The sequence below is a fragment of the Primulina tabacum genome, chromosome 6, assembly GCF_025594145.1.
Source record: "Primulina tabacum isolate GXHZ01 chromosome 6, ASM2559414v2, whole genome shotgun sequence".
Taxonomy (NCBI): Eukaryota; Viridiplantae; Streptophyta; class Magnoliopsida; order Lamiales; family Gesneriaceae; genus Primulina; species Primulina tabacum.
The window spans coordinates 38,294,598-38,310,803 of NC_134555.1; the positions used below are offsets into that span (position 1 = coordinate 38,294,598).

Sequence of the window (16,206 nt, forward strand, 5' to 3'; positions counted from 1 at the left end):
GCACATTGTGAGGGGCAAATTCTTCTTAAGGAGAAAGTGTTCAACACTTGACTCTACAAGCCATATTATTTGTTTTCTTCTTACTTTCCTCTCATATTTGAATACCACAAACAACAATATTAAGAAGAATTTGATTTTTGATCATTTGCAAGAAGAACATCAATGGCATCAACATCTACAATACCACAAACAACAATAACATAGTTGTTGCATATACAAAACCAAATCAAATTTCACAAAAGGAATACATCACCTCCATGCTCCTACCTGGTCGAGTTATTTAGATCGAGTAACTCGTCCTGGAATTCACTTTCTTGATTCTTTCCTGATACCGTTTGATTTACTTGGCTTTGGTTGAGTCAATGCACTTACCTTAACACCTTCAAGAAAATTCAGACCATTTTCATCAGGTAAGATATTTTCAATGGAACTTAGAAATTTATGAGTTCTGTTTCAAGTTTTCGAGTCAGCTTGAGGGCAAAAGCTGATAGTGTGATTTGAGGGTGGTTCTCTGGCTTCTAAATCTTTCGGCCTTGGCATGATTTTATGGCAATCTTCACCTGAAGGCTTGAGTTGGGGCGTTGGACCGATTTCTACAGAGTAGTCTTTTCTTTCTCTCAAGGTTATTAGTATGAGAGTTTTGAGAAAATTCATTACTTGGACTGCATACATCAGTGCTGTGAGAGGATCAGACATCTGCACCAAGCAATGAATTATATCCAGAAGAAACTTTCCTTTTACATTTGATGCAATACGAGTAATCACGGCTCACCTGTGTCATGTTCGGAGCAAAAACCATAGCTATGTTTCGAGCATTCATTTTGTCCAAATGCTCCATCGTAACAACATCAGCCATGAGATTTATTGACCAATCCAATAGTGCAGCTTCGGTTGGTGGTAGTTGCCTCACAAGCTGAGTGTACTCATCTTCAGACCGTGCCTGCATTACATGATCTGTAGACAAAGAATCTAATACTCCTGTAGGAAGTTCTCTAAACCAAGCCTGCGATAAATCGATATCTAGAGTTAACGGTAATGATCAGATTCATTGTCTGTAGACACCAGCAAAATACATGTGAAAATGTATAAAGATAAAAGTGATGGGAAATCTTTGAAATTAGATCGTCTCAATCATATAACCATATCTGATTATAGAGCATCTTCCATGATCGAATGCAAACAAATGAAACTGCAGATTTAAAATGCAAGAGTTGCAGTGAAGTACCTTGATTAGACCTGCTAAGCAATGAACATCAATGTCATCTGGAATCACTCCATTATTTAGTTGCTCCCTCACATACTCTTCCCTGCTATTTTCAGGGTTAATTCTGAAGATTCCTTCCATCTGCAAATTGGAGTAAAAGAAATTAGGTGGTCTTAACTTGAATTCATCTATAAAATACTTGGACCAGCATTCGTTTCAGACAATAAAAAAAGGCTTTCGAAAAAATAATTACGGGGTTGTGTTACCTTAAGGCCACCTTGTGAATACAAGCGTCGTTGCATCATTAGCAGGATCGCAGGCACGCAATTACCTCTAGAATCGAATGAAAGTTGCATGGACTCTGTGGAAACTCCAAAAACTCTTGTGCTACATGAAAGGAAATTTTAGTCCTTAAACTGGCATAAGTTCATGATGTCTCCTGACTTCACTCAGAGTCGACACAAAATTTTAATGCTAAGAATCCAGGTACTAAAACATAGTAATAACAGATACTGATAGATTTATTTCCATCACCAGGAACATTTTTCTATTGTCAAACTACAGACTCAGGCAACCTTCAAATTTGTGAGTATTTGTTATCTTCCATTTTACTCATTTATGATGGTTGAGGTAATTAAAGAAATAATTATGTATCTTATTTGAAAGGAATTTTATTCCTTGATATATTTTCCTTTTTTATCTTTAATATTTTGCCTTCCTAGACATGAGAATAATCTCGAAATTGATGATATGATCTCGTATAAATCTAATATTTGATATGAGACTACGTTTGATATGACTCATAATATCCTTAAGATGTGATATCATAATATCTTTGAGATATGATATCACAATATCTTTAAGATATTATCCTTGTTTTAAAAAGAGTTTGTTTCCTAATGAAATTGTGTTTTCTATGTTAAATAGGACTCAAAGGACAAGAAAAAAGGGATGAACGATATAGAGCAAAAAACTTTCGGAGAGACAGAGACGCATTTGTACGAAGAAAAGGTTTTCTGATTGAAGCAATCTCGCGTCGTTGATAAAGTGTTGCTGTGAAGTGCTGACAACATCTGAAGACAACACCTAATCACTGTTTTGATTAGTGCGCTGATTTTTGAAGACTTTTTCACTTCTCAGTTGATGCATCCTATGTATTTTGATTATACGGTTTGTTAGAGGTTTAGGATGCAATTTGTTACTCGCCTTAATAAGAGAGTTGTTTTATTCTTTCACTAGTATTGGTTTTTGTAAACTTACAAGTTTTTCTAGTGAATTATTTTGCCCTGAGGCACCGCACAAGTATTTTATACTTGTGCATAATTTATCTATCGTATCTTGTATTGTTATCATTCAAGTTGCGTGTTAGTGTATTAAACTATAATTTCCGCTGCATGTTGTCGTGGGTGTTACAACACCTACGCACAACACCTACATTCTGATATACACAACACCCACCCTCGTAACATTCACTCTGTGTAAACGGAACTTTCATTATTAAAGGTCAAATGTTTTGAGTACATACATTCAATGCCAGAATTTTAATGCAGAGGTACAATGAAAGAACAAAAGAACTTTTTTCTGCGGATTAGTTCAAGAAGACCAAAAGCACCTCAGATGTTTCTTGCAACCCCAATTTCTAAAATCAGTCGAAAGAACACTTGAAAAGAAACGATGATCATCATTTCATAAGTTGCTGATGTAGCAGATAATCCATGGACCCCAGGTCAAGAAATAAAGAAGAAAAGAAAAGAACCTGTAAAATACTAAACTACAGAAAGAAATCATTACAATAAAGTAAATGTAGCATATCTTACATAAAATTTCTCAGAGCCAAAAGCAGTAAAAACTTTGCACAGCCCATCACAACAAATGGAAAACATATAATCAAAATCCAAAAAAAAAAAAAGAAGAAGAATTACCAACCTGGCACTAGGAGGCCTCCAGGGGACTTGAGGTTCAAATTCAACAGGCAGTCCAAGAAACCCATTGAATCTATCAAACGTAACATGCGCAACATGCTTCACATTTGTAGGCCACCCAATCTCCATCATATGCTTCTCCTCTGCGCCACTTGTAGTCCTACTACAACCCACCAAAGATTTCCTAAAAACAGTCACCAAGAGATCCAAAACAGACGCCTGATCCTCTTCTCCTCCTTCTTCTCCTCGTATCTGTCGATTTCTTCCGGAAAACCTATGGCACCACCACTGGCAATGGAGCTAGAAGATGAAGGCAGAAGTGGTGGGGAACGCATTAGCTCCGTCATTATTCGCTCCCTTTTCAAGTTTTGATTGATTTGAAATGTCGGTAATGAATGTTGTGTGAGTTTCAAGATCGGGTTTTTATGGGATTTCATGGAGGACAAGAACTGGCAGAGTTTGGTGGGAGGCTTAATTCTTGAATTTAGTGCGTTGGGATTGGATTTTTAACGGTGGGTGGGTGTGAGAAAATGGAGCAGATTTTTTACGTTCAAATGAATGGGAATTTGGTTTAGAGTCTGATTGAAGGAATGGTTTGCGGAAGGTGGTATCTGAACATCATCGTCTTTATTTTCACCTTCTTCATTGCTGTATATATATATATATTACCCACACACTGCTTGTTGTAATAATAAAAAGGACAAATTTTTGTGAGATAAATATCTTATTTGGGTTGTCACTGAAAAATATTATTTTTTATGTTAAAAATATTAATTTTTATTGTGAATATCGATAGAGTTGACACGTCTCACAGATAAAAATTCGTGAGACCGTCTCACAAGAGACCTAGTCTAATAAAAATATATATATATATGTGTGTGTTTGTGTTCAACGACCTCTCAATATTCCCGGGCCAGTCGCTCATAGCCTCGATTTTTAGAAACCATATATATATATATATATGTTCAACGACCTCTCAATATGCCCCGACCATATATAATGTTTAATTTTTTATTAAAAAAATTGTTGGACATATTTTTCCATTAGTTTGCATCGTATAAAAAGGAAAAATATGTCATTGATTTTAAGTTTGAATCAATTATAAAGAAATTATTGGAGAAATAAAGAGATGTACAAGAAAAATAAAATATTTAGATAAAATAAATAAATATCATTTAGACGATCGCCTAAGCACCTAAACAGTAGGCGGTTACCATTTTTTAGAACACCGCTCAATACATATTCAATTCAAAACTAATATTTAAAAGGTGATAGTATTCCATCAGGCAGAAAAGTTATAATAAATTAGAGACAAAGTCAGTTCGAGAATTTGAATGTCTTCCAAACATGTATTATATTGAAGCTACTTTTTTCAAAGTTTCAAAATCCTGAAATCCAAACAATAAAATGTTTTATAATTAATGTTATAAGACAACGTCTATTTTCTTTATATAAATAAATGGGAATCCTACAACAAAATAGATATGATACTCACGGAAAATTTAGAGTTCGATTCCAACAAGTGATATTAGTCCAGACGCAGGTTTCGAATTTTCACTGATCCTGAAATCACGAAGAAGACCGTTAGAAGGGGGCCGCGAGGTTGTCCCGACGTAGTCCCTCCGACGTTCAAGTCAAAGACTGATGATATAAGTGGAGAGTAACTAAAGGTGCTGCTGAAAAATAATATAGTGAATGAATGAATTGAACACTCAAACATGATATTTATATGAGAATATATGGCATGTGATGGGCCTTCTACCTTGGCTGGGATGGTCCCGAGGTCCAAAAACTGGTTTGGCATGATCTTAATGGATCCATCCATGGAATATCAACATACATGTAACATTTCCGAAACATCCGGTAAACAAAAAAAAAATTATGAGATGATGTTGATTTATGTGCCAAATTTAATATGGTCGAAGCAAATTGAAAACTTTTTTGCATGAATCAATGTTAAAACCAATATATAGGCATCAGCGGGAACCTGGTAGGCCGCTTTAATATTAATTTCCAGCTACGGTGGTTGAGCATTTTGTTACTTGGAAAATTATAACTCGAGCTTTTTGAATCTTTCATCGAGTTCGAGCGGTTCGAGCATCCTTTCGAGTTGAGTTTGAGCCTTTATGTTCGTCACTCAAGTAATATCTTTTTAAGCAATGGTTTTTATAAGATTGAGCTTTATCGAGTAAGTTCGAGTTCGACTCGTTGAACATGTATTAACTCTGAGTGCACTTCTAGTTTTATGCAACAAAGTATTTGCGGTTATATTTACAATTTGTATGGTGTAGACGATTTGGATGGTTTATCTTATACACTTGTATTTAACCTCTACATGGAATAGTAAATATGATGCAAATGAGTTAATAAAAAAAATATTTTGCAATAATTTTAATTATCACTTGAAAAAAGACGTAATAATATAATTAGATATAATGAGATTAAGACAAAAACTTATGTGAGACGGTCTTACAGATCGTATTTTGTGAAACAGATATCTTATTTAAGTCATCCATGAAAAATTATTACTTTTTATGCAAAAAGTATTACTTTTTATTGTGAATATCGACAAGTTTAACCCGTCTCACAGATAAAAATTCGTGAGACCGTCTCACAAGAGACTTACTCTCCTATTTATTCGATGTTACCCTTTTCTTTGATCTCTTAAAAATACTATATGACCATATATCAATCAATTTTTTTTAAAAAAAAAAATCCATCTAAATATAGTATTAACAAAAAACAATCAATAAAAATAACTATAAAATTTTGTTTCTTTTTAAAGTTTAAATTTTTTTCCCAGTTGAATATAATATATCTTTAAATAAAAATTAAACACAATTTTTTGTAAAAAAAAATAAAATAAAATTTGACTCCAGTACTGATATAGTCTAGGCAAATATTTACAAGTTATCGAGGTTAAATTATAATAATTTCGTGGCTTTTTTGCAATGATAAATTAAAAAACAATTTTTTTGGGGTAAATTTTTTATTATTAAGAAAAAAATTAAAAGCAGTCCCGTTATTTTTGTTGGGATAGCATTAGCAACGGACTGTTTGACGATTTTACGAACGAAAGCAGATTAGGAAAAGCAAAAGTGTCAACTCATTTCCCCAACGGGAAGGTCTTTCAACAAAGTAAGCGTGTTAATATATTACTGTTCAAATTTGAACTCCCAACAGTCCACAATTTTGCTAATCCCGATTAGAGAAATTGTATTATAAAATCAATCTAACCGACCCGAAGCAAATATTGTGGTAAAATTAGATAAAGTCTACTAAATGTAAAACACATTGACAAATCTTTTATGATAAAAAGAGAAAATCACGAAAAATATCGAAATATATTCAAAATTCGTAAAAAAAAAAATTAGATCAGCACGATTAACATCGAATCTCGTATTTCGAAGAACTTGTTTGACTAGAGCTCTTCTCATACAAGGTATGATCCTCCCAACTCTATAAATATTAGGTACATATCATGATTCTAGACATATACTCAGGTTTTGGCGGCCAACCCGACCCGACCCGACATGTTGGCTTGTTTGACATCTCTATAAGTAACTCACATTATAAATGACAATGCTTTTTATAGTTTTGTCAACCAAATAAATTTCGAGCAATTTTATTTCAGAATGAACATTAATAAGTTATAGTATAAAGTTATGGAGTAGGTCTCTTGTGAGATGGTCTCACGAATCTTTATCTGTGAGACGGGTCAACCCTACCGATATTCACAATCTCTTAGCATAAAAAGTAATATTTTTTCATGGATGACCTAGATAAGAGACTCGTCTCATAAAATACGACTCGTGAGACCGTCTCATACAAGTTTTTCTCAAAGTTATGATATTTTACTTGGATCCGAATTCAAATGTTCACGAAATCAGCCGTTGCATCAATTCCACATTAAATCCAAATATGAAATCTAGTTAATCATTAGCATTATAGACTTTCAGATATGAACCGATATAAGAACAAAGACATTTTAGAAAAAGTTGAACTATAAAAACTTTAAAGTCTTTGGGATTGGAAAGAACATGTGAAAAATTGGTTGAAGGCAGTTTGCAGATTGGCGATAATAACAGAGATTTTGCATACAATTTGCGTAAATTTTGCATAATATTTTCTAAAACCATGCCACTGTTCTTAATGGTAAACTTTAATATTTATCATATGATATATAGCATAAATTTCCTTCCTTCGTGTGTTAAGATCGTTAGCTCTACCGTTACGTGAAAATCTATAACTTGTGACGTAGGGGGAGAATTTTGCGATAAAATGTATGTCAATATATTTTAAAGCATCAAAGTGAAATTGATTCTAATTCGAAAATTTTAAATTTAGAAAGAAAAAAAAAATCAGTCGTCAATGTTGACTACAATTATATGATTAATATGGGAAGATGTTGTAGTTTTCGATAAATTTGGATTTAGTCAACCTTCATTAAGAAAAAATTGTAATGTGGGTTGTGTTAAGATTTAAACGATCAATGTAAAGACGGGTAAAAAAGGTTTAATCCATTGAGTTATGATTTGGAATAGATTGAGTTGACACATCATTTTTATGTGGTGGTGTTAAATACGAGAGAATGCATTATAAGTATATAAATATCAGTATATATGGAGATTTATACGTGTGAAAGTAAGGTTTCTGATGATATCTCGGGTTTGGTTTGGAGAGCGAATTTTCAAATACTCGCATTTGAGTGAATCGGGTCGGTGTTCTTGGTTCTACGTAGACAAAAATAGGGTTAGGGGACGCCGGAACCCCTCTGATGCTTAAATCAGTTCAAACTTAAGAGTGAGATATAGTAGTGTTAAGTGAGCAATAGAGTGTGAGTGAATAAAATCGTCGTCAATACCTAGTATTTATAGATGCATGAGAGGTTAGTTACCTTATAGGAGTATGATTCTTGCTCGAGTAGAATTCTTGAGATAGGAAACATCAGATTATAGGACTCCTTATCCATGGCGATTAGAACTCTTGATAGCGATTATGACTCTTGCCTTATCTTGACGAGATTTTATAGAATCACCTATTTATCATGACCTCTTATTTATCGACGAGAGTGTATTCACATTCCTTAACTGTATTAGAGCCCGGGCTTCCCGACCACCAGCTAGATCGGCTATAAACTAAGTAGTGTCTTCTATTAAATTCAAATAGTCACACCTCAGGACTCATGTCAGCCAGGGTGTTTCATCTTAGTGCTTTCTGTTCAACTCGTACTTCTTCCACGTAACATTTTTGGGCTACTCTCTTATCCCTTTTCGGCTCTCTAATCGAGAACTTGATTTTCTGATGTAAGGCTGAGGTCACTGCCATGAGTGGCCACGGCTGATCGGCCCATGATGGCATTGTACGGGGAGTCAACAATTACAAAACCAACAATCATTGTCATCCTTGTGTGGGCTTCCCCAAGTGTGAATGTCAAGTTTATCACGTCTAACTGTCGAATGGTGTGTCCAATAAATCTGACCAGTGAAGTGAGCATTGATTAACTTTGTATTTTCCCAAATCCAATGTCTCTTAGAAGAGCACGTTCATCGAACTCCTAGAATCAACAAATATCCAAGCTATTTCAATATGCCCTCATGGCTCGGACAACCAGAGCATCATTTTGTGGGTCGGATAATCCGAACAAGTCAAGTCTGCAGGTCCGAAGGATATAGGAGGTTATATTCGAACTTTTGCCCGAGTGATTTCCATATTTATTAGCTTTCTGCTAGTTTTTTTTCATGCCTAGTTGGAGTCCCCATCATTGGATTCTTCAGATATCATATTTATGACTCCTCGAGGGGTAGGACATTGTCACAAGTCAGGCTCTTGCTGATTTTGTTCTGGGGGTTGGTGTTGTTCCTTTCGGGGCTCTCTTCTTCTTCTTCTTCTTCTTCTTTGGTCTCTGGGGTCGTGACCTTCCCTAGCCCTTTTAGGGAGTAGGTAGTTCGACCCTTGTTGTGTTATGATTTCTTTCATTTCTGCATCTTGTTGGACTATGTGTTGTATCTCATTACCTAGATGTTTACATTCATCAATGTTATGCCCGTAATCCTTGTGGAAGTCGCAATATATGTATGACCTGTGTCACTGAAGCCCCTGATCACTTCCTCGGGGCCCATGTATCAGGTGTTTGTTCTCACATATTTGGAGGGCTTTGAGCTTACTAACCTTAAGTGTGGTGCATGCGGCAAACTGGCCCAAAGGCTCCAGACCAACTAATCGATCCAGGAGAGGAATATAGCTGATAGGCTTGGATTTTTAGGACTGCTCAGTGGATCCCCCCTTCGATGGGCTCGGGCGAGCTACACTTCCTCAAGATTAACATACTTGTTAGCCTAGGCAAGTAATTCATTGTAAGTATTAACCGACTTTTTTTATCAACGACTTTAGGAAATATTCATTAGTAAGCCCCTAAATGAATGCACATATCAATAGGTTAGACGTGGCTGAGGGCACTTCAATGACCACAACGCTGAAACTTCTCATGTATGCTTGTAGGCTCTCGTGTTCTTGTTGTCTCATGGCAAAGAGAATGAAAGGAGTAATAAGATGTTTCTTGTTGCTTGCGAACTGATGGAGGAAGTCTCAGCTAAAATCCTGGAATGTACTGATGTCCCCGGGCTGGAGCATATTGAACCACTGCTGGACCGATCTTATTAGGGTTGTAAGGAAAACCCGACACTTGATAGGTTCCGAGTACTAGTGTAGGAACTCGACATTTTCGAACCGAGATAAATTGTCCTCGGGGTCTCCCTTCCCGTCATATTCAACGATATTTGGGAATTTGATGTTTTTGGGGAGTTCTTCGGTCAGTATCTCGGCAGAGAGTGGTATGGCCCAGGTTTCCGAAGATAGACTCCCATTTCACTTGTCGTTCAATTGTTCGATCTCTTCTCTCATCTTCCTCATCTCAGCCAGCTGTGCGGTGAAGGAGGTGGGAGGTCTATTCCTCCCCGCCTGGCCAAAACTTACTCTATTGTGACAGTAATCAACTGCATCAGCTCGGCTATAGTGAAGCTCTAGTTTCCATTATTGCTTATATTTTCTCAGCTCTCATTGGTAATATCTTCAGGATTCACCAACTTATCACTTTTTCTTCAAGTTCTCACATAAGCCGCCAATTGATGATACTATAATTTTTTCTTAGGTCCAGTTTGGGGATCTGGTCTTCAAATCTTCTCAGATGAGTGAATCGGGTCAGTGCTCTGGGTTCTGCACAAACAAAAACAGGGTTAGAGTGCGTCTGAGAGTTTTTCGGCATGACATCTCCGATGCTTATGTCAGTTTAGAGGCAAACTTACGAATGAGATATATTGATGCTAAGTGAGCAAGAGAAACAGGAGTAAATACAATAGTAGCCAATACCTTGTATTTATAGATTCATGAGAGGTTAGTTACTTGGCAAAAACTTGTGTGAGACGGTCTTACGGGTCGTATTTTGTGATACGGATCTATTATTTGGGTTATCCATGAAAAAAGTATTACTTTTTATGCTAAGACTATTATTTTTTATTGTGAATATCGGTAGGGTTGACCCCTCTCACAGATAAATATTCGTGAGACCGTCTCACAAGAGACCTACTCTAGTTACTTTATAGGAGTATGATTCTTGCTAGGGTATAATTCTACCTGATATGAGAAACATCAGATGATAGGACTCCTTAATCATGACGGTTTGAACTCTTGATAACGGCCATGACTCTCGTCTTATCTTGATGAGATTTGATCGAATCTCATATTTATCAAGGCCTCTTATTATCAACAAGAATGTCTTCACATTCCCTAACTGCATTAGATCTTGGGCTTCCCGACCACCTGAGTGGGTTCGGACTTCTAGTAAATAGTTCGGATCTTTAATAAACAGAGTTGAAAGGTCGATCAATAATGAGGCATGAGCCTTACAGATCTGGGGACAATTTTGAGATATGTTTAGATCCGTCCAGATATGTTAATTTTAGGGGCATCATTTCGTTTCTAATATTTTCAAATTAAACTAGGAATATTAAAAAAAATTAATTAAAGTAATAGATTATTTGATGAATAAATAACATAATAAAGACTATAACCCCTTATTCGTGAGGAAAAAATTTAAAATTTAACAATCATCCTCATATATGTTTAATAAAAAATATATATACGTGTGAGCTGAATATTTTTAATAATTTTTTTAAAAGTAATATTGGGTAGTTCGGATATATGCTCAATTTTTTAAATCGTGTAAATAGTCAATCCAAATTTTGAATAATATATCCACTCAATATCCATATTCTATTAAAATTCTTAAGTTCTCAAATATTTTAAGGTTGTGTTTGAATCAATAAATTTCAAATTCACGATTTCAAATTCTTTGAATCGTTTAGATGATCGAAATTCGAGTAATTCCAAATCCGTCGTTTTCAAGTTTAAATTTTTTTAAACAGATATAATGATAGAAAACCCTTTAATACCCATTCCGGATCATACCCATTTAGTATTAATCAAACACAACCGAACCCAACCGGACCAAACCCCACGTGTAAATTAATGTTCCTAGGATATTAAGACCAACTCAATATATATTTACTTTTTTTAATCTTTGACTCCAAACTCTAATTTAAAGCGACTTTAATTTTCCACAAATTCAAATTCTTACATTTGTAAAAATATAGTATATGTTAGAATAATATGTAAGTCAATGCCAAATAAAGATTTTGAATTTATCCCATAGGGATTAATTAGTAAATGCCAAATTCATTATGTATTTTTTTTATATCCAAAATAAGTGATATAATTTTTTTGTGATTTCTTTTTGAAGGCTTATTTAAATCCTAATTAATTCCTAAAGAGAAAAACTTGTGTGAGACGGTCTCACGGGTCGTATTTTGTGAGACAGATCTCTTATTTGGGTCATCCATGAAAAAGTATTACTTTTTTGCTAAGAGTATTATTTTTTATTGTGAATATTTGTAGGGTTGACCCGTCTCACAAATAAAGATTCGTGAGACCGTCTCACAAAAGACATACTCATTCCTAAATAGGGTAAGGTGACATTTATTTTAATTTATTCTCTAAAATGATCTCACAATAATTGACCATCGATCCGTCGCCGCCAAAAAAAAAAAAGAGTCAATGAATTAATATATATGTTCCCACGCAATTGTAGACCTTATATATCTTGCATTTTTGGTCAGTAATGCCTTTCGTTTTCAAAAAAAAACATATACGATGACTTTTAAAAAATTATGTAAATCAGACTCCTATGATAATTAGTATAATATGGTTGGCTGTTAACTCGAGCTTTGAATTCACCAATAAAAAGTCTTTATTTTGTTTTTAGCATAGGCTTATTGAAATATTTTTATTTTCTTATACTAATAAAGACGTTTTGTAAGATCAAACACTTGTCGTAATTTACCAGATATATATGTAGCTCATGAAAATAGTGTAACTTGAAATTTTTAAATCGTACAACAACTCAACCATGAAACAAATGCCGAGTACTCTCATAATATATATTATTCCACGCGAAGCGATGCTTCTCATATATTCTGAAACAATAGGATATGTAATGAATATATGTATTTAATATTAGCACAAATAATTATACTTGAAAATATGAAGTGGATATAAATACGTATATTATTATTCCCATGTTAAACAAGTTGGTATTACGTAAAGCCTTCAAAATACCATATCTAGTTGTATATATATACACTTTAAGACAAAAACTTATGTGAAACGATCTCACGGGTCGTATTTTGTGAGACAGATCTCTTATTTGGGTTATCCATGAAAAAACATTACTTTTTATGTTAAGAGTATTACTTTTTATTGTGAATATCGATAGGGTTGACCCATATCACAGATAAAGTTTCGTGAGACCGTCTCACAAGAGATATACTCATACTTTAAATAAATGATAAATATATTTAACTAAAATTTGAAAAATAAAAATAAATAAAAAATAAATAATATATATATATATATATATATGTATATGTATATATATATATATGCATATGGTTATATATGGTAACTTGTTTAGAGAGATTCTCTATCCAACTTTTGCTTGCATAGGATTTTCTTTGCATAATTTATTTTCGATTTCCTAGCCAAGAAACTTTTATCAGTTCACAAACCCTGATATTTCTTTGAATCCCACAACCCTTATTCTTACTATCTTGATCTCCAACTTCAGATTTACTTGCCTTCACTACAAGATACAAATGGATGAAAGAAACCTAAGGGTCAACAAGAAAACCCTCATACCCAAGAAGCTAGCGAGGTTTCTGAAAATCAATTGGCACGAGAAATCGTCGTCATTCAAGGAGACTCTACTATCCAAGACCCAATCCAACGCATCAAAAATGTTGGATTCGAAGCATAAAGCCACTCCAAAGGGATGTTTTTCGGTGTACGTCGGATCCGAGAAGCAACGGTTCGTGATCAAGACCGAGTTAGCGAATCACCCTTTGTTCAGAATGTTGCTTGAGGATGCTGAGTTGGAGTACGGATTCAGTAGTGAAGGCCCTTTGATTATTCCATGCGAAGTCGATCTTTTTTGCAAAATCTTGGTTGAAATGGATAGTGGTAAAGACGATTTCGATCAATTTTCTTGTGGCCTCTGGAGTTCCTTTAATAGCCCTTTTAATTCTAAAACTCCTTTAGGTCAAAGTGAAGGTTGTAGCTCCTACGAACATCTTACTCCAATGTAATTTTGCCCAAGATTGCTTTTTTTTTTATTTTTTATATATATATATATAATTGGAGGTGAAGGTGTTTACAACGGGCTCGAACACGAAACCTCCTCCAACAAAGGAAGAGCAATGGAAAAATTTGCTTTTACTATGTATAGTTTTTACATAATCATATTTTAATAGAATGGTTTGAGTTTTTACATTCTCGAAAGTTGAAAATAGGCTTTCCAAAATCAATATCAGTTATACTTCACAATCTTTCATTCTCTCTTTCTTTTAAGGAATCACTATATCTTTCTTTAAAAAAAAACATTTCTTCCTTATTTTGTATTGTCTTTGTCCTTTCTTCTTGAAAGGGGTGAACTTTTTAGATATGAGAACCGAATTTTTCATTCAAACAAGAGGCGAAACTCGGCATCCAAACAAGCCCTAATCGAGAAATTTGTCAATCAGTTGAGTTAAAGTCGAATACATGTTCATTGGTAGATTCCAGCTTAGCATCATTGGTCATCAAGAACTTCACTTACTCATCATATTGCTTGAACTGCTTGATCTTTCTGACTCAAATGATTCACTGTCAGAATCAGCCCACTTTGACTTGCTTTTTTCAGCCACCAACACCTCATGCTTCTTCTTGAACGACTTCTTCTCATCTTCGGATCTACTTATGTCAAAGGATTTCTTGCCTTTCTCAACTGATCTTACTCGTTCATTAAATTCAGACATTGATTCTCCCTATTTCATCTTGATATATATTATCAAACTTCTGTGTAGAAACAGAAAGTTTTTTCTTTTTTTGTTCATTACCCTCGCACAGCTGAATCAGTTTTTCCCAAATTTTCTTTGTTGTTTTGCACATCTTGATTTTGCTGAAAGTATTTTTGTCAAGAGTTTTATATAGTATATTTTTAGCTACATTATCGAGGTTGTCTTCCTTCTTATCATCATTTGTCCATTCATCTCTACGTTTTTTCAATTTTCTGAAATGTCCCATCAATTATAGCAACAAGAATGTTTGCTTTCAAAGTTGTCATTAGTCCATCAGTAATGAGTACTATATACTATTGTCTTGTGTAAAGTGTGCTTGAGTATGATCAGTTTTGCTTGTAAGTTTGAAAGCTTGAATCAGATGTCTATCTAGGTAAACTCTTGTCGTGTAGGTTAGTAACATATGCTCAACTGATCTGCATCTTTATTTATAGACTTCAAACTGCAACGGTCACTAACTTCAAAAAAGATATGTTCCAAATAAGGATAGTACTTGTTGTGTCTTTTGTCCAGATCATCATTCTCTGACATCCATACAAATTGTAGTGCGGTTGGATTTGGATGCCTAAGCAAAGTACAAAAAAATTTATTAAAAATTAGTTTAGCACTCTGGTGTAAACTGATATTCTTGAGAATGAATGATGATCTCTAAATTGATAACTTGATAAAAAGTTTTTTGTTATAATTCAGTTTAGGTCGGAATCAGTTTTGCTTGACTAGTCCAGTTTATCTTGTAGATATAGTCAGTTCCATTTGGTTCGGATGACTCGGTTTAGCATTGTTCAGTCCAATTTAGATCAATTTTGTCTTAAATCATTTTTCAACACCACAAAAATGTTCCAACAGAAACCCAAAAATCATATTTATAATTTGAAAATTATACGTATATTTATCAGAGTATCTCCAAAAGTTAGAAATGCAAAGGTAAAATACCAGTTGGTGGTCTCAGATTCATATCTTGTACAATGATTTATTTAGTAGCATACATATTTTTTTTAAAAAAAATCCTCTCAAATATTAAAATACTATTTACCATAACATTATGCTTGATCAGATATTCATACATTGAAAAAATACGATGGATAACTAAAGTACACTTATTCAAACTTTTAGATTACACGATTAATTACCACAAATTATAATTTTCAATAAAACGATAAACTCGATCACATAATTCCGTTCGTATGGTTTTGGTCTCACTTTTATCCCCATGCAAATGCATATAAATTATAACATTTTATAATCTAACTTCGAATTATTTAAGATGACAATACATCCATGTTAGGCTTAAGACGGAGGACTTCAAAAAATCTTGAAATAAATAATTTAATAAGATTAATGTATTTTTTTTAAATATATTTTTAAATATTACAAAGCTAATTTACATGTTATATAGCCGACAAGTTGACTTTGACATACACCCGTTTCTTAAACTTTTTCTTAATGTTTGAAATTTAAACCTCACTTTAATCCTAAATGAGTCAAAGCCAATTTCTTGTTCAACAAAAATTAAATAAAATAAAATAAAAGTGCTCAAATTGATCGACTTGATTGCGAAGGAGTCAGCCGTCAACTATTAAAAATTCAATGAAAAAGACCAGAAATTATTTTTACATTGTATCCTCAAACTTGA

The 16,206-nt window shown here is 34.0% G+C and overlaps 2 protein-coding genes across 2 annotated transcripts; one reads left to right on the plus strand and one right to left on the minus strand.

Moving 5' to 3' along the window:
- Positions 1-201: 201 nt before the first annotated feature.
- Positions 202-3,753, minus strand: LOC142548190 (rho GTPase-activating protein 1-like). Its single transcript, XM_075656513.1, has 5 exons — positions 3,131-3,753; positions 1,471-1,591; positions 1,226-1,345; positions 773-1,003; positions 202-696 (listed from the first exon to the last, which is right to left on the minus strand). The coding sequence occupies exons 1-5, from the start codon at positions 3,256-3,258 to the stop codon at positions 454-456; spliced, it is 843 nt and encodes a 280-aa protein (XP_075512628.1). The 5' UTR covers positions 3,259-3,753; the 3' UTR covers positions 202-453.
- Positions 3,754-13,334: 9,581 nt separating this feature from the next.
- Positions 13,335-13,823, plus strand: LOC142550251 (auxin-responsive protein SAUR71-like). The gene has a single exon (XM_075659488.1). The coding sequence runs from the start codon at positions 13,335-13,337 to the stop codon at positions 13,821-13,823; it is 489 nt and encodes a 162-aa protein (XP_075515603.1).
- Positions 13,824-16,206: the final 2,383 nt, after the last annotated feature.

Excerpts from the sequence above, each read along its gene's own strand:
- LOC142550251 (XM_075659488.1), top strand. The coding sequence starts at position 13,335 with ATGGATGAAAGAAACCTAAGGGTCAACAAGAAAACCCTCATACCCAAG.
- LOC142548190 (XM_075656513.1), bottom strand. The coding sequence starts at position 3,258 with ATGATGGAGATTGGGTGGCCTACAAATGTGAAGCATGTTGCGCATGTT. Across the intron at positions 1,004-1,225 it reads GCTTAGCAGGTCTAATCAAG|GCTTGGTTTAGAGAACTTCC; the intron begins GTACTTCACTGC and ends GATTTATCGCAG. Across the intron at positions 697-772 it reads TTGCTCCGAACATGACACAG|ATGTCTGATCCTCTCACAGC; the intron begins GTGAGCCGTGAT and ends TGCTTGGTGCAG.